The sequence below is a fragment of the Daphnia pulicaria genome, chromosome 6, assembly GCF_021234035.1.
Source record: "Daphnia pulicaria isolate SC F1-1A chromosome 6, SC_F0-13Bv2, whole genome shotgun sequence".
Lineage (NCBI taxonomy): Eukaryota > Metazoa > Arthropoda > Branchiopoda > Diplostraca > Daphniidae > Daphnia > Daphnia pulicaria.
Window position 1 is genome coordinate 2,051,042 of NC_060918.1, and position 26,237 is coordinate 2,077,278.

Genomic DNA, 26,237 nt, shown 5'->3' on the forward strand with positions numbered 1-26,237 from the left:
GGTCTCACCGTTGCACCAGCTAGGAGCACAGAGGAGGGAGGGGGAGTTTAAGGAGCTTTATTCGTAAGGTTTTGAGGAGCAGCAGGGACGTAGGCGGCGATGAATATAACCTGCGCGCGCATCAGTTCAGCTTTTACTCATAGATTCTGCGCTTCTATTAAAAATATAGGAGCCGGGCTGCAGCACATCATCTTACATATATTGAGTATTGCATCAAGGAGCCGCAGCAGCAGCGGTTGAAGTCTAGAAATGACGTCACTGGCTCCTGTGGGCCTTTTTTTCTGTGTGTGTGATGATCCATCCGGTTGAATTACATTTTCGCTTGACATTTTGTCCGCTCGTGCTGATGCAGGATCGTTTCGGCATTGAAAAGGCGTGGCTCTGCTCCTTTGATATCGTTTTTTTTCTTCTTCTTCTTAATTTTTTAAATGTATATGCGAGAGCCTCGTCCCCTCGGGCCCATTAGCAGACGCACTCGGCTCCTTTCCCACAGCATCGTCATATTTATCTGTTAAATCAAAAATTCATTTTTGGTTGGAATCAAACGCGGAATCAAAGGAGGGAAAAAAGGAGCGCAGCAGCATTTCGCTCCTTGAAGTGGAATTGAAATCAAGTTTTTCGGGTGTCGAAGCAGCTGGCCCGACACGACGACACTTCTGTCCGGTTATTTACACACAAACACGCACAACAGGAGCAGAGAAAATTCCCAAAGTGAATGTAAATATAGAAGAAGTTACCGCAAGTGCTGCTGCTGTGCTGACCGATGGCGATTGAATGTTGGTGACATTCCCAACTGCTGCTGCTGGACTGTTTGTCTGTTGGTAGCCTATAATGCACATCCGGCAGCAGCAGCAGCCCCAGCAAAAGGTGTAAAAGGTCCTCTCCTCTCCTGATGTGCTGCGTGGGGCGATTTATAATGGTATAAATGCACTCAGCAACCCCGTGCTGCCAGCACATCTGTGTGTGCTGCGCTGTTATAAATAAAAGTTGAGACGGAAAGAATATATAAACTATGTGGCCTAGTGAAAAATGCAACGACCCAGCATCAGCAGCAGCGTCGGTGGAATAATAAAGATCAAGTTTCTCTTTTCTTTCTCTCTTTTCTCCATCAGTGTAGCTATACAACAGTGCATCAGGGAAGACTTAAATTGTTTTATTTATTATTTAACCTTTTCGCCGCTGATGTGTAAAGTAGTATAGGACTCTCTACAGCAGCACCGAGTGTATATGTGGGCGGATATACACACTTCCGGTTGTCATCCACAAACTTCCAAGTTATATCTATAGCAAACCAGAATTATTAATATATATCGCTCAATACAAATGGCTATATTTTCTAAATCATGAAAAATTGCCAACCATTCCATTTATAGCGTGCAGACGAGATTGCCGAATCACTGATGGAATCACCAATAGACTATACTTTGTGATTAGGCGGGGAAACTCAAACTGTTATTTCGTTATTATAACAACGAAGACGTTCTATAGAAAAAAACGTTTTCTCCATGCAAATTAATAAACGGAAAATGCTGAACAACTGATTTTCCCAGGTTATTTATATGTTATTGCAATCAATCAAAGCGAAGATTGGCAAGAGAGGATTATTATATAGCCTTAACTCCCTTAAGGGAGATTTTTTTGGATGTTGTTAAATTCAATTTCATCCAAAATAAATCTGATTGTTGCTTGTTATATTGTAGCTAATAATATGATATTTCATATGATATATACGAGAGAATGAAATGATGAAACTGTATAGTATGTGTGAAAGGAAATCTGTGATGTATTATTCATTTTCGACATTTGAACATTTGATTGTGATGCGCGGTAACATTTGTATTAATTGATGCTGATGCTGGAAATCTAAGCCAACCAGTCAACCAACGCCAAACAGAAAACCACAGTTGAGCATAATCTTTGCCCGTAGGCCATGACGCTGTAGTAAATCTCGTCGCATTCTCGTTCTAGTAGATCCTCGTCGAAATCGATCTCAAACAGGGCCGGAGCAACAGCTGGAATAGGCCTAAGTTCATCAGCACTTAGTGGCCGGTCGGGTTTTTAATTCGTAACCGGGCTTCTGCACACGGGACACGTTGCTGACCGTACGTGGCACCAGGTAACAATGCAACGGCAGCAAAAGACATGACCGCAAAAGGGTTTCGTTTTGTTGTTGTGAGGGCCCATGCAAATTGGGCATTCGCCGTCGTCCGGAATGTTGGCGAACTGGGCTAAAAATATATTTATTTCTTCCTCGTCTTCAATGTGGCTGACGTTAACAGCGGGGTTATTTGTTGTCGTGTCATCGATCGAAAGGTAGTAGAAACATGCATAGCAGCAGACGACGAGACAGCCAAAATAAAGATGGATATTATTAGAGATGCTAAGTAATGTCTGCTGTAATATCTCCAGTAGGCCTATTAGGTTCATTCCGATGATCTGCCAAGCTTTTAGCGCTTGGAAGTGAGACGAAAGTCCGGCCATGAAGGAAGTTGTAACCCAATACCCGAGGTAGGCCCAACTAAAGGCGTTGGAAATCCATCGTATGTCTGGTCGGCTAGCCGGAATAATCGTGAACGTTAGGCAGATGGCGAGGGAAGACAATACGCAGGCAATGCCGGCAATGACGCCGGTCCAGGAAAACTCCAGGTAACACACTCCATACCAAAAGACAGCTGAGATCATCCACGTGAATATGTTAGTCAATAGCAGGGTGATAGAGTTTTGTTCAATCATGTTGGTTTTCTAACATGAAAGGAATACGGAATATTGTTTTCGCCATATCTCGCTGTTGCCTTTATATATATGCTGTAGACTTTTGGTTGCACTGCAAACCTCCCGTCTTCTGATTTTACGTCATTTACGATCAAAATTTCAAATGGAAATTAGCAAGAGATGACATTTTCAGTAAATTAATAATTTTACGCATTTTATTCAAAATTAATTTCACACATAATTTGAAAAACAAATATGCAAAATCGAATTGAAAATAAAATAGTAGCTTCAGTTATATCCCTATATGCGATGCGTGCATGGACCAATGTTGCGCCATCTTGTGTTGTTGCTTCATTGCCATTTCGACTGATGATGCAAGCGATCGTTGAAGGGCAAAGGCATTTGGCGCCATTTGCTGGGGCTTCGTAGGGGTGTTAAAATAATTAATAATTTAATTTAAAAATAATTTCGTATCCCTCCATGACGTAGGCTCGGAGTCTCGGACGTAGGAAGCCAAGCCCTTGACTGACTTGTCTGGGCTTGTCTAGACTTACAGAAAACAAATTGACGCGGAAACTCTATAGCGGATATTCTAATTATTCTTATTTGTATTTCTCATCTAAGATGATGTATACGTGGAATTTTGGTGTGATGGCGACCGCTTCACATATGCGAGAGTATACCGGAGTATACCGAGGTTCGATATCTAAAGGCAAATCGGCAAATTATAAAAGAAAGAAAAATATATTATTATTATAGCTATATATAGCCTACAAATAAAAAGGTCGATTGTAAGTTTAAAGGTTATATATTATATACGTCGACATAATATCACAAGAAAAAAAAATAGATTTCGATCCTGCTGTTCGTATATTATTCAACTACGCGGATGTATTATTTATATTACCTGGAAAAAATGTATATCAAACTCTTTGATCTCTTGCGACACGTGCTGGGCTATAGGACGTCAACACAGCAGCAGTAGATCAAGTGCTGTGTTTTTATACCCTTATACATTTGCTGGAAATGAATTTGTTCGTTTTTTTTTAAATATTATTTTGTAGTCCTAGAGCAAAGTGATGGATCGTTTTGAAACGGAGGCGGGAAATGGAAAAAAAAGAGTTTGAGCGTTTGATCCTTTTCTCGTCTCTAATCTACGACTTCCGGATCCGGTATACATTTATACATGCATACATATACCCCCCCCCCCCTAGCAGCTCTCTCCAACGCCCGTTTTCCGTCCAGCCACGGACAAGTAAAGAAAATCGCCCCGCTGGCCACTATATAGTCTATATACTTTAAACGACTATACACAATATTTCATATTATGGCAAGGGGGGAATCCCGGGCGCGCGCCCATATCATTTTGATTTAGCGCAAAGTGCAAGAGCACAGCACAACATGGAAGATGTTTTCGGGTTGGAAAAAACTTTGTAAGAAGAAGCACACACAAAAAAATAGATGTAAAAGTGGGGGACTACGACTAGAGGCGGCCGAGTGGAGGGAAATCGGTCCTCCCGGTCCAGCACCATCCCCTCCCCACTCACAAAAGTGTATAGTACTTGGCCGTCCGTATATATATATGACGGAGAGAGAGAGAAATAAGAAAAAAAGGCCAGCAAAATTGGAATAGATCCAATATTAGAGAGAGAGGCTGTGGAAACTTTTGTGTGTGTCGTTCCGTCGCTTCTCTCTATTCTTTTTCTTCTTCTATAAGCGTCCGAAAAGAGACGGACTGCTGTTAAGGGCGGGAAATTCAATATAAGAAACAAGAAAAATATTTTTCGCTTCTTCTTCTTCTTCTCTTTTATGCACACACACAAGTCTCGAAGGCAACGATATAGTATACTGTATAACAAAAGAATCGACCAAAATGTATTTGATAGGATATCTATCTCTCGCTGTAGGCCTATACAGGGGAACAATAAGAGCCTTAAATTTTTGAAAGGGAATTTTTCCAGCAGGAGATAGTCTTATATATTAGACACTGTCCGCTATAGGATCTATTATATACCACGCACACAATATAAAATAGATCAATATAACCGGCGCGCTCTATATAAATAAATTGTATAATCAATAAAATGTGTAAAAATAAAATTAAAATAAATATAAGAATCTTAAATAAGAAGAAACGGTAAAATCCCCTCAGGCCCTTTTTCCGCAAATGATGATTAAAAACATGGCCATATAGCAGCATACACAAGGCAGCAGCAGCAGTCTTTGATTATACACACACAGTATATAGTATAGACCAGCACACAGGTAGTATATAAATCGTTTTGTTCTTATTAGGAGCCACAGCACACGCACATGTATATAAGGAAAGAGGACCTCTGCTATATCGATCTAGCCCTTGCCATTGTTGCTGGTGCTGTATATAAACACGTATAAAATCTTGTTTAGATTGCCAAAGGAAATAGAAAAGAAGAGATCCATAATAGCGTGAGCCTACGTATACATCTAGACTTTACAACCCGCACCATATATATAATGTACATAGTAGCAGACGCATCGCTAATGAAGGCATATAACTATTACATATAGACCCGGGCCAAAGGGAGGCCAAATAAGGAAAAATCCCATGCCTTGTAAAATGTGAATCTATCTAAACATATATACCGACTATACTACATAGACACGTGTATATATAACTAAAGGGGAACATAATAGACGTGTATAGAGAGGCCATCAGCATAATATGTGCTCTTTTTAAAACAGGAAACATCATTAAGTTTATGGATGCCGCTGCCGTTGTGTGTGTAAAAGACCTACCTTGATGGCTATAATACACGCACAGTCCCCGTAATATAAGTTTTTGAAAATGTCTATTAGCCTACAAACAAAATAGGCGAGAGAGATCACATTCCACTGCCAAAAACACACAGCACGTCTAATATAATACATGATGGTTATTATAGATGAAAGGGCGGCAGCCGTAAGTACATCAGAGCAGCAGTCAAGTGGTGCCAACTCTCTTAATTGGCTCTCGCCATCTTTTATAATAGATGTATAAACACGGCAGTCATCCTGGGAAATATACATGTCAAATATATAGGCCTACTATAACAATAGCCTATTTGATTTGATTTCATATTTTTTATTTTCGAATTTTTATTTCCTCGTAATTATCTTATATCATTAGTGGCCTATTTCAAATGATTTCCCACTCAAAAAAGAAATTATTATCACGCGTGTACATCTATATAAGTATATACGGGACAATCCGGCTTTGATTGCGCTGGTGCTGGGGAAACATATAGGCTAGCACAAGAGGGAATCATTATTATGTATAGAGGCTGAATCATTTAAGATTGATTCAACTTGATTACAAACGTTCCATCAAAGTGATGGACGCTGCTGCTGCATGGCCAGGGTCTTCTATAGGAGACGGACGTGTAGGCCGCCACACATCACTAATAAGGCCGTCAAACAGCCATTTCTAATATTAACATGTAGATACAAAGCGAGGCTTATTACTTCATCAGAAGCCTCTCTCTCTTTCTCTCTATAGCTGCTGCATGCTGCTGGACAGCAATATTTCATTGGGGCTAATATAGAAGAGAGGGAGAGAAAGCTGGGCCAGCAGCAGGGCCAGCAGCAGCAGCGTTTCTTCTTCTTATATATTTCAGTCGCGGAGATTGCCATTGCACAATGTCAACGACGGTCTCTGAGTGGTGATGAGCGTCCACCAACGGTGGCACTTGATGGAAGAGCCTAGGAAATATTAGAAGAAAAGAAATATCTAAAGACCCAGCAGGCCGGGCAGCCCAAAAGGATCACACAGCACACAACAGCAGCAGTGTGTGTATACCATATATATATAGCAGCACACTGGCCGGCAGCAAACTAAAGCTCGGCGATCAATAGCGCCAATCTCACGCGTTTTTGTGATGTGCTGGGCTTTTTTCTTTAGCAACTTCGGCTCTGCTGCCCAGCAGCTTTTTTTTTATTATTTCATTTTATATTATAAAAATTCTTCTTTTCTTTCTGCTTTGCTGGACCAGCACAGCAGGAGGAGCAAACTATTATACGTGTATATAGGCTGCACGTTTTCTCACGCTGCTATGCTGCTGCTGTTATACTGTTATACAGTAATAGTCGTCGCCAACCCAACGCCGCAGGAGCGGCTAATGAATTTGGACCAGCTGGCCCAGCAGCACCAGAGCCCTGCGGGGTATATACCACAGCAGCAGCAGCACATGTAAGAGTGGAGATGTATAAGTATATATAAGAGCTCCTGCTGCTGGGAGAGAGTGAAAAACGAGAGTCTATAGTGCTGTACAACTCGTGGCTTTTTGACTGATTAAATGGTCGACGAGTCTTGACTCTTGTTCGACCCGCGCCACAGCGCCAGCGCCTTTAACTCACGCTCACTCACGCCGATATATATATATATACTGTCCAGATATATCTCTAACCGTGGCCAGCACAGCACGAACAACCCGGCCGGATATATAATAAGAGTACAGCAGTCTCAGCACCAGCGGTCCCCAGCAGCACATCTATAAATTAAGTGTATAAGATTTATAATAAATGAAGATGATCAGGACCGAGCGCGTTCCAGCTTTACAGTATGTGGGAGGGAGGATAGTATATACTATATATAAGTTGTTGCTAACATGCAAGAAGGGACTTAACTCTGCTGGGCAGTATAGCAAAGTGTTTATATATATATATATACCGTCGCGCCGTCCAGCAGCAGCTTCGTCCGCAGCAGCATTATATTCCCCCAAGGATTTTCCGGTTAACTTATAGATGGAACCCACACATGTCCGCGCGCGCCCTTTCAACTGTTCAGCTGTGCGGTGAAAATAATAAGAAGAAGAAGCCCCCTGGATTTATTAGCCAAAAAGAGAATAAAACCACACAGCAGCACAGCAGCAGCAGCAATCGCTATTATAGCATATCAGAGGTCTCGCGATAGATCGGCCGCGAAATCGTCCATCATGTCGGTTTCCGTTCCTAACGAATCGCAAGGGCCAGCTGATGATAAAAAAAAGAAAAATTATAAAAGAAAGAAACAGAAAATATAATGTAAGAAATATTATATAAAAATGACAGCACACAATATAGACGTCCTATCCTGTTTGCTGGGGCGTTGGCCGCCGAGATGCTATTACTGCTCTCCCCGCGCGTATAGACACACGCAGCATATCGTCGAGAGAAGAACAATAAGGATGACAAAGCCGATATAAGCCTACATCCCTTTAGACTCTAGACTATATCGTATCGATAGATATAGTCTGCTGAAATTGGCTCCTGCTGGATGGTATAGAACACAGCAGCATCCGCAGCAGACGTAATACAAGAGAGATGATTAATGAGTTTGTCGGTCCCAATAATAAACTCCTCTTCGTGGTCTACATCTCATAGACCATTAGCGATATGTTGTTTCAATCAAAAATGAATAAACCCGCAGCAGCGCATCAGCTATACAGACGAGTATAAGACTTTCAAAAGTGAAATATGGCTGGCAGCAAGTTAGGCTAGTCTATACACAAGACATGTAAATTTAGCTAGTGAGAGAGTCATCTCAGTCATCTATAATGTCAGGGTTGGTTGAACGCTTATTTGAAATCTAATATAAATCTGTAAAAAATGACTTTTTGAATGCGAATCATTGAATCATGCCAAGCTAGGGAGACGAATAATAATGTTATAGGCTAATATTACATCAGCATATACATCAACCGTGATGCTGTGGCAACTTCCAGCATCGCACGTATGCACAGCAGCAGCATGCAGTCGGCATTGTTGCGCGACTTTGTTAACAATTTAACATCATGCTGTGCAAATGATGAGCTCGCGCAATGGCAACTTATACCCAGCAGCAGCAGCAGAGCAAATATATGTATATTTAGGCCTTATTCCAGGAATATTTAATTAATAATTGAATTTCCCGCCCAGCATATAGAAAAAAGAAAAAAAAATGCGCTCAATAATAGGCTAATATTAATGTTGAAATTAATTCTAGTTGAATAATCCTCATATCATCAGCAGATCAATTGTCGTTTAAATACATTTAAACTGCAGGCCATCATCATAATGATGACTCCGTTATTATTTTTAGATCTAAATATCGTTAACGAATGTCGACTTCAATTAACGCATGGTAATACGTATAGCCTATAGCCTACATATAATAGAACCCCTCGACAATATAGGTGACAAAGATCTACAGCACACAGCATAGCAGCAGCACACAAAGCGACTTTTGGAATTCTCGCAATTTTATAATTGAAACCTCAAAACTTTTGTCAGAAGCTGCTGGCTCTCGTCTAATATACAATAACCCGCGAGTAATTAGACCTTTGTTATAACTCCCCTCCTCCTGCATCTGATGCATGTTGTATGTAGCCTGTATAATAATGACACACACGCATATTAATAGTACAGTCAAATCTTGATGTGATTCATTTCGGCGACAATCAGTCGAGTGTTTGCACATCGATGTGATTATATGCAACTTCTCTATTAAATAGGCCTACGCCCGTTTCTGTTGATTGAAAACAAGCGCTGCTGCCGTATAAACTTTTGACATGTCTAATACACGCACAGCACGAGGGCAATATTATAATATAGCCTCTCCAATCGATAATGTGTGTATAAGCAGTGGGCGGGATATTCTATAGGATATGTTGCACTGGCAAATAGATATGCAGAGTGGCTGATATGCCTTTGCTTGTTGTACACAAGCCAAATGTTAAATCACAAGTGCTGCTGCTATACATATCTACTGTGTGCTGCTGTCGTTGGTTTCACGCTTCGTTTAGGTCACCGCGGTTATATTACATCTCCCCGCCCTCGCCCCCTCTCTTCAAAATGTCTTATATATCCTCCTCCTATCTACTCCCACCCTTCTATACATTTTCAACACGACCTTTCTTGTTTGCAAAAGGTCTCTCTCATATATTTATATTTGTGTTGTTGCTTTGTTGACTGCTGTATATTTTATATACATTCTTTCTTCTTCTTTTTTGTTGTTATTTCCCGTTTGGTGCGGGTGCGCACACGCGGGATTTTCAATCACGAATTCCTTCACTTTTTTATACAGTATGTGCTGCGCGTTAAAACAATGGCGCGGGCGGGAGACTTTGACCAGTAATGCGATTGGCGGACGTTATAAAAAACAAAACACTGTCCTTTTGATGGTCTGTATCATATAACGACTAGTTACATGTCAAATACAAGCACGCGGGAAACCCTCTGCTGTTTAGATACGATTTGTACGAAATAACGGACGACATCAGGAGCAGTTCTACTATATAGAACTCTTAATAATACAATGGGAAATAAAACAGTTGCAGCAGACAAAATGAAACGAAGAGGGACTGGCTGCTAAACACAATCGGCTTAAAAGAGTTTATAGCGCATTGGCGTCTAACAAGGGCGCGTCATTGTCACCAAGTCGTCCGACTTTTTCTTCGCCTATTATAGCCTACATCAGTTGCTGTCTTTTATTAGACAGCAGCACAGTCTATATTGGCGTGTGCCTTCTCTTGTCGTCGCCATATATAGGAGAAAAGAAAGAAATCAACGACGATGCTGATGGGAGAGGATCTAAATCAATATGCAAGAATGAGAAGAAAATAAAAAGCTCGGCCGAGCGGCGCGAGCGGGAAAAAGACGAAAAATCTCAAAATCGAACTTTTTTTTCTCTCCCGTCCACGCCGTGAATACTTCACAAAGATGGAAATGCGATATAAAACGCACGGGGCCTGCTATAGCTGCTGCTGCTCTACTATAGTACATCGGGAAAAAGAACAAAAAAAAATCTCCCGAACATATAAAAATCGATATGTACCCCCTTTAGCTGCTATATAGCTGCATGTGCTGTATATATAGTTTCCTTTTTAGAAATCAGCATGTCTAGGCTACAAAGTCCTCTCTCTATAACACATTTTTCATCCCCTTTTCTTTCTTTCGTGCTTTGTTATAGATGGGTGAATTTTTTCAGCGTCATTAAAGATTTTTGTTTCCTTTCTTTTTCTCTCTCTCTCTCTCCCGCCAGCATGTATTATGTAAGGTTGCGCGGGAGAAGAGAATATAGAACAAACGGGGTAAAACGGCGGAAACAGCTCTCTCGGCAGCAGCACAGAATATAAGAGGAGTCATTGCGTTTAAATATTCCGCTATATACGAGCGGGACGAGAGCTAAATGTTTCCGACACACGTAACGAGCAGCATCAGAACAAAAGTCAAGTGGAGCGTTGAAAAATGCGGTTATAGGCCTATAGGCGCGCGCGGATATTTCGGGATATTTAACCATCGGCGATTCAAGTTAACTTTTATTAGAGGGGGAGGGGAATTTTATTACTTCATCGTCGTGATTTGAACTCGAGGATCTCGGCAGCGGCACAAGAGGCTGTGCTGCAATCAATATACGTGTATAGAGTTTACAAGTTAAAAAAAAAGAAGCGGGAATTTCGAAATTCAATTTGTCATCGTCACGCTGCTGCTGCTGTTGCCAATCGCACAAATGCCGACCGCACACAGCATGTAAGTTTCTCCTTATTCCTTTTATAGATACTATATTTGAGAGAGATTGGCTGCTGCTGGCCGGCCCTTTCTTATGTACACACACTCTGACCGGGCGAGAGCGCCGTCCACAGCATTTTGGCACAGCATATCCGATCCGATCAAACACAATCTCCGGTCTCTCCTCCTCCTCCTCCAACATGTTTATACATAATAATAGCTCGCAAAAGCTGAATAACCGCGTGTGTGTGTGTGCTGTGTTATAGGATTCGTTTGGTCTGATGGTCACGCCCTAAAAACTGATGGGCATCCACCCGTGTATGAATTTCATTTAGAAATGTAATAAGCATCAGCAGCAGAGGCTAGTTGTAATAGTATATAGACCTTTGATATTATTATTGGCCAGCACAGCAGCAGCAGTCTCATCACTTTATTTGTGTTGTAGAAGAGACTGTGCTGCTGCTGCTGGCCGTTATATCGTGTCGGCTCTATATAACGGCCGTCCACGAGGGAACTGTGACGAGCAAATCGAGCGGATAAAAGTCCAGCCGTATATACAGCAGCAGAAGAGAGAAGCTCTTTAATGTAATTTGCCCAAGAGGCTGGATATATAGGTAGCACACCAAGTCAAAACTAGCTGCATTAGATATTAGATAATATGGCGATGTACAGCCGTGAGATCTATATGATGAAGTACGTGCAACATACGGGCATGTATATATATAAGATTCTTCTTCTTATTTTTGACCGCGCATCTTTTGCCAGCCACTTTATGCTGGGCATATATCGTGCAGATATATCTGGCGTGTGTAGATGTACATCTTGGAGAGTGGCAACGACCGCCACCAGACGGCAGCTCGGGCACTCAATTTCCACGCGGTGGATCGATCACCACCGCGAGTTCTCATCCGCGCGCTCGCTGGATAAGGAAAAATAGACGCGGTCGAATGATGCTGTTTCACGTAGGATATATAAGACGAAGCTTCTGCTTGTTGTTTTTATATATATGTCTATACTTTCTCCACACGTGCGTGTGTGTGTGTGTATAGAATCATCTCTGTCTATAACTATATAACAACTCGCGCAATTTCCCAGCGCCTTTATAACAATCTCTTGGGGGGAGACGCAGCAAAAGAGAGCGCGCGGGATACATACATCCCGCGTGAAGATCTATACCGCCGCCGCGAGCCACATGATTAAGTCTCGTGCCCGTAATAACCAGCATGCAGAATCTCTCCCAGGAATCGTCTACAATATAATATAAGAGGAAAAAGAAGAAAAAACAAGACGGATAGAGAGAATAAGGCCTATAGGCCTACAAGAAAAAAGAAACTAATCTAATTCTTTCTCTCGACTACTTATATAGTCCTTCCATATATTACCTATATAGACTCACAAGCCTCTCCATCTATCGGATGAGAGAGCGGCCCACAGCGCAACTCTATACTCCGCTGGAAGCACACATCTTTAGGCTATTCTTTTTTAGCCTACTGGGCTGCTGCTGGACGTCATCAAGCACACACGGACGTCGTCGTCGTCTAGACAATCAGGAGAAACAGATTCGCCTGATACCCCCCCCCCCCCCCTTTCTTCATCACTGTCATCTCCGGGTTCAGCATATCACCCAGGTATAGGCTACGTACATTCGTGATGATCCGCTGCTTGTATAAATGGATTGGACGGACCGTAAGGGAAAGATATTTATGTACGTACACCCTGCTGTTAAGCTGATTGCTGCTGCGCTGCTGCAACTTCGCGGGAGATGTGCAGCCGAACGGCAGATGGTCTTGATCCCATTTATATTAGATCTGAGAGATGTATAATTCCGCATCAGTATTATAATCTCCTCTCTACCTCTTCCGCTGGAATATAGTAGTAGGCCTATATTTTCACCTATAGGCTAATAATATAAACCTACAGTGAAAAGAAAAAGGTTTTTAACCTACATAAGAAAACGTCGGAAAATGTAGCTATCAACATTTTTCGAGTTGGACAGCAACTTTTAATGGGCTTCAAGAGAGCCAATAACGACGAGGGAATGACGTTGAAGTTTGTCAACGTTCTGATATGCGTTCGGGTTGTTGGACCCATCGCGTGCAACTGAATATTATCATATAGGATCTATGCAAAGGCGTGAAACCTATAAAACTAAGAACGCGAAAACACAATGAGAAATGGCCGAAGCCCTCGCTTTTAATCTATATACACTCAACTGCATGTATATACAAGATTATAATATTTTAGACGGGGGAAAAAAAGAATGTGTCTACATGTCTAAGCAATTATTTTTCACCGTCTCGGGGACTTTTAAGACGCGGAACATATTATAGTATTGTCTTAAGTCTGACATCATTCGGTTGAAAGGGTTTGCGCAAATCAGACGTGAGAATCGACTGTAATATTCTTCTTCTTCTTCCGCACGCAAAAGTCATGCAGTTCACCTTTGAAGAAAAAAGGTATATAACATGCCAACTTCTCTCGTATAGGGCTTTGGTCAAGATTGCGCGCTGCTTGGGTTTGTTTGACGATACGGCACGTCCTATGTGTAAACTGAGCCGAATTGGATACAGTTCTTTTGGACTGGCGGGTAAAGGGGACAGAGTTTTTGAAAAAAGAAGGTATTACTCTGCACGTGTGTATAGAAAAATTCGGAGGTTTTGTTGACGCGATCGTGTTGCGATTGCGTCAACTATATAATACACGACAGGGTTGATTGTGTATATAGGTATATAGATTGACTCGAGGGGGACCAACAGTTTTGAAGCTTTTGTGTATTATATACATTAGAATGGGTTCCGGTTTTTGGTTAGAGGAAGAGATTGAAAATTGTTGTTTGAAGCTTTTGAATGTTGGATAGGGGCGGATAGGGGGGGGGGGGACAATGTGTTATCGGTTGGATAATGGGCTAGCGCACGTTTATATAGGGCTGGATGGGAAATGGCGGTAGCTTGTGATAACCGGCTGATTTAAGTTAGTCGGCTGGATTGTTTTACGACGCCACAAAAAGTTGGGGAAGACGAGAGTAAAATGGTATATAGGTTGTAACTGCTGGGGGTGCTCGAGTCAAAGGGATTTAGATGGGAATAACTGTAAGGGAAAGTTGAGACAAGGGCCAATGAAATTTGCTGCCAACAGCAACAGCTATTGGTCACTGTCCTATTGTTCCCCACTTTTCAAAAGGATTTGTCTCTTTTCTTTTATGTTGTCAACAACATCTACTAAGCGATTTACTAGGAATCGGTAAATGAATTCTTTTGAAAATTGTGGTCCTTTCTTACGAGCTCGTACTACATCTAGCGGTGGATAAGAGAATGTCAGCCATCTACGTTGCCAAGGTTTACACAAATGGTTATATTTTATTTATTAATCATTTTTATTTTATTTGTTAACATTTTTGTTTAATTTTTACTTATTCTTTATGAGAAAGCTAGTAAAGAAATTTATTTTATCGAATCATGCATTCGAAACTTGCAATCTTGATTGCATTCCTTGTCATCTACTCATCTGTTTCCCACGTGGCTTTCAGTCCAGATTCAGTCGTCGGAAAGACGAGTAATAAAGACGAGTAATTGAGATTGCTTTACTTTACTCTTCAATCTTCATATAGATTCTGTCCTATGGAATATTTTTATTTATACTGTGTAAACTTTAAAGTAGGGAAGATAAAAAAAAACTCAATTTGTTTTCTACGTTAATCAAAATATGTGGTTCGGGGGGGGGGTCTCAAAGTGCATCAACAAATTTTGAGAAAAGTTTTTGTGTTGGATCTTATTAATGAGAAACTTGCAGCGTTAGCTACTACCTCTATTCCCCAACAACTGTGGCAGATTTAGTTGATTTCCATGCATATCCACTTCCACTGCTCCATGAAAATGTAACTTTGGTATTACTTGGTCATCTCTCGAACAAAATAATGCATATTTCAGTAGTGAGCAAGTAGTGAGTCCCACTACTTTACGTACTGCATTTATTGTCATATTATTTTCTTATTGCTATACTGTAAAGTTTAGCTTTTTTTGTAGATCTGAACGTCATCTCTATAATTTACACATCCTCCTACTAAAAGATGACCAATACTTCAACAGGCAATAAGAAAGCACACAGCAGTGAGACAGCAATGTAAGTATTCTATGTAAAAGAAGGTGTGCACAATCGTTGGTAGTTCAGTTTGTTAAATAGAACTTTTGTAACCTTTTCTTTCTCCTTTCAAAACAGAATTTAAAAAGGAATTTCAAGAAGAAAAGAATTTTTAGAAGTCTATTTACGAAAAAGCTTGAAATATTTATTAGATCAATATTCCAATTTTACAAGTTGTTTAGAGGCTTAGAGCTTACCTTATTCATCAGACTTGGTCAAAAATTTTGTTTTATTTGTTTGTCTCACAATCAGTGTTGGTTTTACGTCAGATACCCTTTCTACAACCAGCACGATGACCAGCAGCACTTTGAAAAGTAACGAAGTCACTCGGAAGAGTCAACGAAGTCAAAAACTACCTGGGCGCAAGTAATTCCAAACGTCGGAGCCGTTCCTCACGCCGTCCGCCCCCACGTCATTTTCTCTCTGCAGCCCATCGCCGCAGTTAACCGCAACAAGTTCCTTTCTGCTGTTCTCCCCCTGATCCTCAATGCCACTGAGACCACCGAGATCCGTATCGCCGCCGTCTCCACCGTGTTCCACGTAAGTCCCAATCAAATCGAATAATAAAAACATTAGTGCATTGTTTTACTATCAACTACGCCGATTCCAAGCAATCCTTGCATGAAGCCTATTTGAACGTCGCTCGTGATGCTGTAAGATCTCTGTTTTTACACCCGTTTCTCATTGTGTTCGCATTTAACGGATAAATGCATCCGATCCTGACTGGTGTGTTAAGTCCATCAGGCTGTTATCACCACCCGAAATGGCTCTCCATCTCTCGTTAAGTTTTTGATTTTCGATTAGCAGAAAAAGTTACTACGAATGGTGAATAATATGCGGAAATTTTTTCGTGTGTGTGCGTCGTGTGTTTTGCACCAAGAAGTGAATCGTAGTAGAATTTTTGCTTCTAAATTGGGTATATTTTAAAGCTAACCAAGCATTTACTTGTTGAGAAGTAGCTTGGATGGAGTGTTAGATTTAGCTCAAAAATAAAAAAAGGTTCAGAGTGTCTTGGTTAGATCTATGTTATTCCGCGATGTAGAAAACTAACAGGAAGATTTTCTTATATTGTATTTTCATATTAGTTTTCTGATTTAAGTAGTCAAAGAATTTTCAATTATAAAATGTGTAAAAGAACTAAATTGAAAGGAATTGTATTAATCGTAAATGAGATCAAATTGATAAAAAAATACTAGCTTAAAAAATTAGGTACTTACAGACGCCTATGGGTTAGTGGATAAGGCATCGGCGTCGGCGTTTATCAGGATCTGGTCGCCAGGGTGGCTGATACTGGTTGGAACTCACGGTGCAAAGGCTTCAGGGGGGGTTGAAAGTTAAAAGTGGGTTGGAGCTGCTACTTGGCAACCTTCGGCATAAGAAACCCGATCCGTTGTATGCAGATTGTTCCTCAACAGACCCAATCCGATAACGTTTTGTTAGAATTTTCAATAATTCCTTTCGTTTTGAATAAAATGACGCCTATTTCGGGATACGTCTTCATCTCACAATAATGTCAGCGGTTCAAAACTTCGCATGTGCAAAACTTTTTTCCAGCGCAGATTTCTATTTTGCTATTTAAATTCGATTTTTTCCTGTTTCTAGAGTCGAAAAAACGTTGTTGTGATTGTTTCGTAACGTAGAAACTCATTTTGGCGCAATAGAAGATGGTTGCTGAAGCTACACCAAGTTACACACTAGGCCTTCCAATTAATCAAGTTCGTCATAATTTCAAGTTTAATTTATTTAGCGCATTTTTTAAATTCGTTGAATAATTACGATTTTTTAAATGAAGGCGTGAGGAAAATAGTATGATTGAGATAAAGTATTTAAAAATACTAGCTTCAAAAATAAGATAACTTTGGGCGCCGATAGCCTAATGGTTAAGGCGTCGGCGCCTACGTTGTCGGATCTGGTCGCCAGGGTGGCAGATACTGGTTCGGAACTCACGGTCACGGCTTTGGGAGAGGTCGGCTGCTGCTGTTAGTTTAGGATAGGGTGTTAGGTTAAGGTACAGGATAGGGGTTATAGGTCCTCATCAAAGCCTGAACCGTTGCATGCAGACTATTCCTCAACAGACCCATCCGGTAACGTTTTGTTAATATTTCCAATAATTTCTTTTGTTTTGAATAAAAGATGCGAGATACGTCTTCACCTTACAATCATGTCACTGGTTCAAAACTTTGCACATGCAAAATATTTTTTCCAACGCAGATTTCTATTTTGCCGTATTTTTCTATTAAAAATAGATTTCTTTTCTGTTTAGGAGTTGAAAAAAACATAGTTGCGATTGTTTCGTGACCTAGAAACGTATTTTGACGCGAGAAAAGATAGCTGCTGAATTGAAGCTACATCAAGATTCAAGCTACACACAAGCCCAATTAATTTATCACGTTTTTTATTTTAATTTTTATTTATTGAGCACATTTTTGAAATTCGTTGAATAATTGTTATTTCTTTAATTAAGACGATTAAGACTTAAAGAAAATAGTATAATTGAGATAAAATTGATCAATAGACTAGCTTTAAAAAAGGTTTTAGAACTTAGAATTTACAACAAAAAACAACCCGTGATATTCTGATGCTATTATCTCTTGTTTTGTTTTCTAGCTCTTCCACCGAATCTTGCGAAACCATCGTTCAATGTGATGACAAAAATGTCAATCCGAATCCAGATGTGGATTAATTAAGTCGCATAACCTTTGAAATGGTGCTTCCCTCATGCAGCAACGTCAACAGCTGTAAGGCGAAGGTAATTCTAAATATTAGCTCGATGTTACCAAATACGCCGATAAAATTGATTTGCTGCGTGATGCACTTAATAAGGACAGACAAATAATATAAATAATATAAATAATATAAACATAATATATGACACTTAATAAGGACATTAAATATCTCCTCAGTACAATAGGTCGGCCAAATTTATTTTATTTTCGCGTTTACATTTTCTGTCTATTCATTAATTTGATTTATTTTGGGTGTTGATCGTGCATGGTGCTTTTCATTGTGCCCAGGTTTACATTTGCATTTTGCAGTGTGCCAAGATTCGAGTCAAGACCCCTCAGTTTTTGAGACTTTAACAGAGTTTCTGCTCTGTCAGGAAGTTTAATTAATATAATATGGTTTAAAGTAAGCAAGTTCGTAATTGGTCGACTTTTATCTTTAGGTAAGTTTGCACTCCTTATTTCGCCAAGTATTCACCAAAGGACCAACTTTTGCTGTTCGTTCAACCGAGGGTGATTAATCTATTGGAAATCTACGAAATTTCAATCAAGAACAAAATTCTCAACCTATAATGTGTGCGATGGTTTCGTCAAGCGACGGTGTATGGCTAGTGTACTCTTATCACTTCTTAAAGGTTTTAATTTTTAATTATCATTTATTGAATTCTTTGCCTTAAATAGGATCCCCATTACTGGTACCAACCTCGCAAGCTCGTCGTATGGTTTCTTTCCTCCCCTATTACTTGCTCATGCCATCTGATAAACTGTCCTGGGAGGATCTCCTGAGGGAGAGCCTCAGCATCAAGACCAAGTAAGATTTTAACAATTTACGTATTGTCATTTATATTTCTCTAAATTTTTTGGCTTTCAGTCATTTGGTTGGCGTCAGTTGCGGTGGCAAGAAACTGCGAACTGGCAAAGACCCACCCTGAGATGATCGTTCCCTTGAGCACTCCGCCCAACATCAACTTTATCCCTGCCATTGGGCGTCTTATTCCTCACGCCATCCGCTCTCACGTCGTGTTTTCTCTGCAGCCCATCGCCACAGTTAACCGCAATAAGTTCTTGTCTGCTCTTCTTCTCCTGATCCTCAATGCCACTGAGACCACTGAGATCCCTATCGCCGCCGTCTCCACCATGTTCCGCGTTCAACCCACTTTCCTCGAGCTGCAGCAGCTGATCGCCGGCGCCATTTGGGAACGCAATCAAGAAGTTCTTAACTTCATGATGGTCGGGGTAAGTCCCAATCAAATCAAATCATAAAAACACCAGTAAATTGTTTAACTATTAACTATGCCGATTCCAAGAATCCTTGCATGCAGCATATTTGAACGTCGCTCGTTGTAAGAGCTCTGTTTTGAAACCCTTTTCTCATTGTGTTTGCATTCAACGGATAAATGCATCGAATCCTGACTGGTATCTTTAAGTCCATCATCCTGTTCTCACCACTCGAAATGGCTCTCCATCTCTGGTTTCCGATTTTGACTTTCGATTAGCAGAAAAAGTTACTACGAATGGTGAATAATGTGCGGAAATTTTTTTCGAGGGTTTGCGTCGCGTGTTTTGCACCAAGAAGTGAATCGTAGTATCATTTTTGCTTCTAAATCGGGTATATTTTAAAGCTAACCAAGCATTTACTTGTTGAGAAGTAGCTTGGATGGAGTGTTAGATTTAGTTCAGAAATAAAAAAGTTCAGAGTCTCTCGGTTAGATGTCTGTTATTCTGCGATGTCGAAAACAAACAGGTAGATTTTCTTTTATTGTATTTTCATATTAGGTATCTGATTTAGGTAGTCAAAGAATTTTCAATTATAAAATGTGTAAAAGAACTAAGTTGAAAGGAATTGTGTTTTAGTGTAAATGAGATCAAATTGATAAAAAGCACTCGCTTAAAAAATTAGGTACTTACAGACGCCGATGGGTTAGTGGATAAGGCATCGGCGTCGGCGTTTATCAGGATCTGGTCGCCAGGGTGGCTGATACTGGTTGGAACTCACGGTGACGGCTTCAGGGGGGGTTGGCGGTTAAAAGCGGGGTTGAACTGCTACTTGGCAACCTTCGGCATAAGAAGCTCGATCCGTTGCATGCAGATTGTTCCTCAGACCCAATTCGATAACGTTTTGTTAGAATTTTCAATATTTCCTTTCGTTTTGAATAAAGACGGCAAATATGGGATGCGTCGTCACCTTAGAATCATGTCAGTGGTTCAAAACTTTGCACATGCAAAACTTTTTTCCAACACAGATTTCCATTTTGCTGTTCGAATCGATTACTTTTCCGCTTAGGATATGAAAAACATTATGTTGTAATTGTTTCAGAAAGTAGAAACTCATTTTGACGTGAGAAAAGATAGCTACTGAAAGCTACACCAAGCTACACAGTACACACGACACAAGCCCTTCCAATTAATTGATCAATCACGCTCATTATGGATTTTAAGTTTTTAACTTAATCAGCGCATTATTAAAATGCGTAAAATAATTTCGATTTTCAAATTAAGGCTTGGGGGAAAGTTGTATAATTGAGATAAAATTGAAAGAAAGAAAGACTAGCTTAAAAATATTAGTAGTAGTATAGACGCCGATGGGTTAGTGGATAAGGCATCGGCGTCGGCGTTCTTTGATTTGGTCGCCAGGGTGGCTGTTACTGGTTGGAACTCACGGTGCGAAGGCTTCAGGGGGGGTTGAAAGTTAAAAGTGGGTTGGAGCTGCTACTTGGCAACCTTCGGCATAAGAAACCCGATCCGTTGTATGCAGATTGTTCCATACTTAGACCAAATCCGACAACGTTTTGTTAAAATTTTCAATGTTTCCTTTTGTTTTGAATAAAAGACGACAAATGCGGGATACGTCGTCATATAACAATCAAAGTCAGCGGTTCAAAACTTAAAATATGAAAAAAAAATTTTAACTCAGATTTCTATTTTGCAATTTATTTTAGATTTCTTTCCTGTTTAAGAGTCGAAAAAACGTTGTTGTAATTGTTTCGTAACGTAGAAACTCATTATGGTGCGAGAGAAGATAGTTGCTGAAGCTACCCAATAGCCCTAATCGCGCAATAGCACAATTCCAATTAATTAATCAAGTTCGTCGTAATTTCAAGTTTAATTTATTTAGCGCATTTTTAAAATTCGTTGAATAATTTCGATTTTTTAAATGAAGGCTTAAGTAAAATAGTATGATTGAGATAAAGTTTTTAAAAATACTAGCTTCAAAAATAAGATAACTTTGGGCGCCGATAGCCTAATGGTTAAGGCGTCGGCGCCTACGTTGTCGGATCTGGTCGCCAGGGTGGCAGATACTGGTTCGGAACTCACGGTCACGGCTTTGGGAGAGGTCGGCTGCTGCTGTTAGTTTAGGATAGGGTGTTAGGTTAAGGTATAGGTTAGGGGTTATAGGTCCTCATCAAAGCCTGAACCGTTGCATGCAGACTATTCCTCAACAGACCCATCCGATAACGTTTTGTTAATATTTTCAATAATTTCTTTTGTTTTGAATAAAAGATGCGAGATACGTCTTCACCTTACAATCATGTCAGTGGTTCAAAACTTTGCACATGCAAAATATTTTTTCCAACGCAGATTTCTATTTTGTCATAATTTGCTATTAAAATTAGATTTCTTTTCTGTTTAGGAGTTGAAAAAAAAAAATAGGTGTAAAAGATAGCTGCTGAATTGAAGCTACACACAAGCCCTTCCAATTGATCGATCACTTTTTGTATTGTAAGTTTCATTTATTTAGCACATTTTTAGAAATTCCTTGAATAATTTCGATTTTTTAAATTAAGACTTAACCAGCCCAAAATCTGTTGTTCCTTCCTGGCCGATTTGGACGTCACCATGCAAGTCGTCACTTACATGGTCACTTACAATCCGTTACAATCCTCTTTGAGTTTCCCAGGGAATCTTATTACTGTGATCTTATTGGGGATATTTTCATGGTAGTAGGATCATCCTACTGTTCTGGATGTCCGAGAAAACTGGGAAAATGCAGGTAAATAGATTAAATACAGAAGAGTTTGTATTACGGAATTTCCATCGTATTTCTCTTGAAACCGTAGAATCGTCAATGATTTTGAATCCTTGTGCGAAGTTGGAATCCTGTGAAACGTAGCATTCGCTACTAACTCAACTGGGGAATGTCAATTTACCTTCAATTGAATAACCCATGAAGTATTATTGACTTCTATTTGTCTGTTCGCTGTTTGTGCAAGATCATGTTGTGTCGATTTGTGTTCATTTTACAAGCTAAAATTCCTTGAATTTTTTTATGACATAGAAGTGTGGGAAGTAGAGAGAACTGAAAATTCTTCTGTTGTTCAAAGAAAAATGTGCTGTGTTCTTTCTGTTTTGGAACTGCAGCTGTACATACGAAAACATCTTGGATAAAAGTAGGTTTTTGTGCTCAAAATTATCGGGATTAGTTAAAGTGTGTTTTATTTGCTATTAACTCAATTGGGGAATGTCAATTTTCATCCATTGAATAACCAATGTAACATTGCCTCCTAACTGTTAGCATTGGACTTTGTGTATGCTGTTTGTACAAGATCATTTCTAAAAGAAATAACGAGAATAACTTAATGTAAGTAACCATCTGTTTTCAGATTCTTCTTATTAGGTAAACTTTTTCAATGGAAATTCTATTCAGTAAAGTATAATGGGAACTGTATTTTATTTGTCCCACCTCTTACTACCCATTTTTTATCAAGACAGAAGGTTTCAGTACCAACTGAAAATAACTATTACAGCAAAAAATTTCTCAGGTAGATGTGTTCGAGTTTGATGCTGTTTTAATCCTGTTAATTCTCCTTTCTAATTGAAGAATTAGGCCTACAAATAACAACAAATCATAGAATTCCATGGGAATCCTGCCACAATGTTACTTGCCAAACCGACTAACATTGAGCCGTTGTCGCTGTTATTTGGATACCTGAAATACATGTTATGTGCAAGTTTCTACTTGGTAATTTAACCTTGTTGCGAATTGAATTTCCTTAAGGGAGCGCAAAGTTTGCATCGTGGATATTCAAGTCTCCAATTTTCCGTAAATATTCCAAATTGATAATTATTTTGTTTTATTTGACAATTTTTTGATACAATTGCAGGGTTTCCGTACTTGGAAGAGTTAAGTAGCCTATGACTCTGGGACCGCCGGCCTTGAATAATACCTGCAAATCTTTGCATTCTTTCTTATCCTAATGTAATTAACTAATTTTACTTCAATTCTTTAAACTTAATTGCTTTCAGCAACATTTTTTTCAGAGACGGACGTTTTCCTATTTTTATATGCTGTGAACATTTGAAATCATTATCAAATTCCACCACACCACATTGCCACACCGCCAAATAAAAAAAAATTGCAAATTTACATGAAGCAATTGCGTCTCGTTGGCAATGCTTCAATTCCCAAAATGGCTGCTTCCAGAGTGAAAAACTCACGTGACAGTTGACAGATGACCGCGTTTTGGTAAATTCGTTTTATTTTCTTCTTCTATGTTTTATTTTCTTTTTCTTCTACTAGTGTTTGTTAAAAGCCTTTATTACGTTTACGTTGATTTGAAAGAAATTTTTATTCAACAACTTGCTGGTGTCGACAAATTTCGTTCTATCATGCTTAGATTATCGTTTAATTATTTTTTTAATGGGATTGTGATTTTGGCATGCGTAGTGTGAAGCCTGTAGGGCTAGGGCCTTAAACTTAAATCAGTCGTCTCTCGTTTGAAAGTCTGTGGAATTTCAGGTTTTCAATAATTTGTTTAAACTGTTGCTTGAGAGTTTTGACATGATTTCAGATAGTCCATTTTCTCATCTACTTATATATATATTTTTTTTTTTCAGAGGAAGATCTTGCCTTTCTCCACGTGATCGTTGACGTGTCATGAAGATGTGTATTTGAGAGGGTCTCTACTGCATTGCAAGACAACTGATCCTTAGACTTGCTCCAACGGTGAAACTAAGAAGACGTTGCTGAATTCAAGATTGATCAATAAATTATGTAGATAAATTACAAGTGCATAATCTGGGCTCCCTTCTTCAGTGGCCCCGTTTCCCTAAATAACCACTAACCAACGCCCGCCGGTGGTCACTCACTCGCTGCGACAACCAGGAGGAAGGGAGATGTTTGGTCGAACGGGGACTTGCAAGGCGCATGATTCGATGAAATCTGTTGGAGGGTCATGAGTCTAAGCCGGAAGCCTACTATGACACAGTGCTCTCATAATAACTGCTCCTCAGCTCTCTTCGCTCTTTTTCCGGTTTCTCTTAACCATGGCCGGGTAACCTCCCTGGTCGAGTCAGTCGGGCAGCGTCTCCCCCTGCTTGACTGGCAGCAGTTTGTACCGGACGGTTTGTTTAATAAACTATTTAATATAAATTTGTTGGTTATTTTAAATATAAAGGTTCATTTAATTAAATAATAATAAATTTTTAAATGGTGACACGTAATATTTTGTCAATATTTATTTATTAAAAAGACCGTCTGGTACAACCCTAAGTATGCTTATTATTGTTCAGGCAATTAAGAAGTGGATCCTAACATTTGTACATTGGTGTATCCTCTAATCTTTGGTAAACACAGGTGGACATTGGAAAATTTTGAGATTGGCCGTCTATTGGGAGAGGGAAAATATGCAAATGTTTATCTTGCTAGAGAGAAAAAATCTCAATTTGTGGTAGCCCTTAAAGAATTCAATTTTTCTGAGATATTTGTGAGATCTGCCTTCAACCATTTCCGGGGTCAAGTATTCACGCGTTCCGCACACAGTAGTTCGTCTGTTACGAAAGAAAAATACGAAAGAAAAATACGAAAGAAAAATTTTTAGAAACTAAAGTACAGCCATTTTCTACAATCTAATACCTTGAAGATGGAGCATGAACAGACCAACCAAAGTCTGCAATTTTTTCATCTCCGTTTTCTCCTATCAGGAGGTTCTCAGGTTTAATATCGCGATGGATTACTTTTCGTCCATGGCAGTACATCAAAGCATCAGCCAACTGAGCCATGTAGTTTGCCACACTAAATATTGAAAATCACTTTATGATGCTGCAAAACAACCCATTAAAAGTTGAGCTTACCTTGGTTCTTCAAAGTGATTCAAAGGCTGTTTCTTCAAAAATTTATACATTTCTCCCTTTGATGCATATTCTAAAATCAAATAGATGTTGATTTCATCATTAAAGAAACCATACATCCTTAAAATGTTGAGATGCCTGCAAATGAAACAATGTGTTATGAGAACTGCAATGCAATGTAGAATTGTTTTACCTCAAATGTGATTGAATCTCAATTTCTCTTTGAAGCTGATGTTCTAGGTGATTCTTTTTGAGCTGTAACTTTTTTAGCACTTTAAGGGCTACCACAAATTTAGATTTTTTCTCTCTAGCAAGACAAACATTTGCATATTTCCCCTCTCCCAATAGACGGCCAATCTCAAAATTTTGCAGTGTCCACCTGTGTTTACCAAAGATTAGAGGATACACCAATGTACAAATGTTAGGATCCACTTCTTAATGGCCTGAACAATAATAAGCATACTTAGGTAGCTGGACATCCGGTTTTGCTAAGGGAGCAGTGGTCATAGGTTTAGTCACGTTTCGGTCCCTCAACGGTTTCTTGGTCTGCTTGGTCTCCATTTATAACGTGAACTACTACATCAAAATACCCACACATTTCTTAAATATTTGGAAAGCCAGTACTAAACATTAGATAATAAAAGTTATACTTATTGGCAGCGAAGTATTCGAGTAGGGTCTCTTTGTAACTGACCTCTAGGGTAAAATCTATTGCACTACTCGATCTAAATCTAAAAATAAATCTAAATCTATTGCAGTACTCCAATGTCGAGACTTGCTATTGGCACTTCACGGCAGCGTTGCCAAATTCGTTTCTACTTACCTACATTTTACATAGTCTTCAATGTAATTAGAAAATTCTTTGGTCTCCTTAAGAAACTTACATTTTATATTGCGTTGAATTTATTCCAAAAGCAAAAACGCATAGAAAATTACGAAAAACATGGAAGAAAGCACAAAGCAGTAAGAACTTGTGACGTTACTAGAAAACAATGCGATGCTAGCGACATCTAACGACAATCAAAGTGACCGTTCTGTTCACTCTTTGGGTAGTAGATGGCGCGCAAGTTTGCACAAATAGCTCAGAGTCCTCTAGCGCTCTCAGTGCCGAGCAGC

The 26,237-nt window shown here is 39.6% G+C and overlaps 2 protein-coding genes and 2 long non-coding RNA genes across 5 annotated transcripts; 3 read left to right on the forward strand and 1 right to left on the reverse strand.

The window, feature by feature from the left end:
* The first annotated feature begins 14,865 nt into the window (after positions 1–14,865).
* On the forward strand, positions 14,866–15,876 carry LOC124343892. 2 transcript variants are annotated; one of them, XR_006919415.1, is made up of 3 exons: positions 14,866–15,076; positions 15,216–15,325; positions 15,583–15,876. It is a non-coding gene; the product is annotated as an uncharacterized LOC124343892 (long non-coding RNA). The 2 variants fall into 2 exon arrangements; XR_006919414.1 differs by having other exon boundaries at positions 14,866–15,067.
* Positions 15,877–18,734: 2,858 nt separating this feature from the next.
* LOC124343820 lies at positions 18,735–21,773 on the forward strand. Its single transcript, XM_046797314.1, has 3 exons — positions 18,735–18,864; positions 18,925–19,289; positions 21,685–21,773. The coding sequence occupies exons 2-3, from the start codon at positions 18,987–18,989 to the stop codon at positions 21,715–21,717; spliced, it is 336 nt and encodes a 111-aa protein (XP_046653270.1). The 5' UTR covers positions 18,735–18,864; positions 18,925–18,986; the 3' UTR covers positions 21,718–21,773.
* A 1,387-nt stretch (positions 21,774–23,160) lies between these two features.
* LOC124343935 lies at positions 23,161–24,409 on the forward strand. Its single transcript, XR_006919458.1, has 3 exons — positions 23,161–23,250; positions 23,313–23,517; positions 23,889–24,409. It is a non-coding gene; the product is annotated as an uncharacterized LOC124343935 (long non-coding RNA).
* A 107-nt stretch (positions 24,410–24,516) lies between these two features.
* On the reverse strand, positions 24,517–25,838 carry LOC124343765 (aurora kinase-like). Its single transcript, XM_046797241.1, has 6 exons — positions 25,772–25,838; positions 25,585–25,694; positions 25,315–25,500; positions 25,125–25,259; positions 24,907–25,065; positions 24,517–24,821 (listed from the first exon to the last, which is right to left on the reverse strand). The coding sequence occupies exons 2-6, from the start codon at positions 25,680–25,682 to the stop codon at positions 24,659–24,661; spliced, it is 741 nt and encodes a 246-aa protein (XP_046653197.1). The 5' UTR covers positions 25,683–25,694; positions 25,772–25,838; the 3' UTR covers positions 24,517–24,658.
* Positions 25,839–26,237: the final 399 nt, after the last annotated feature.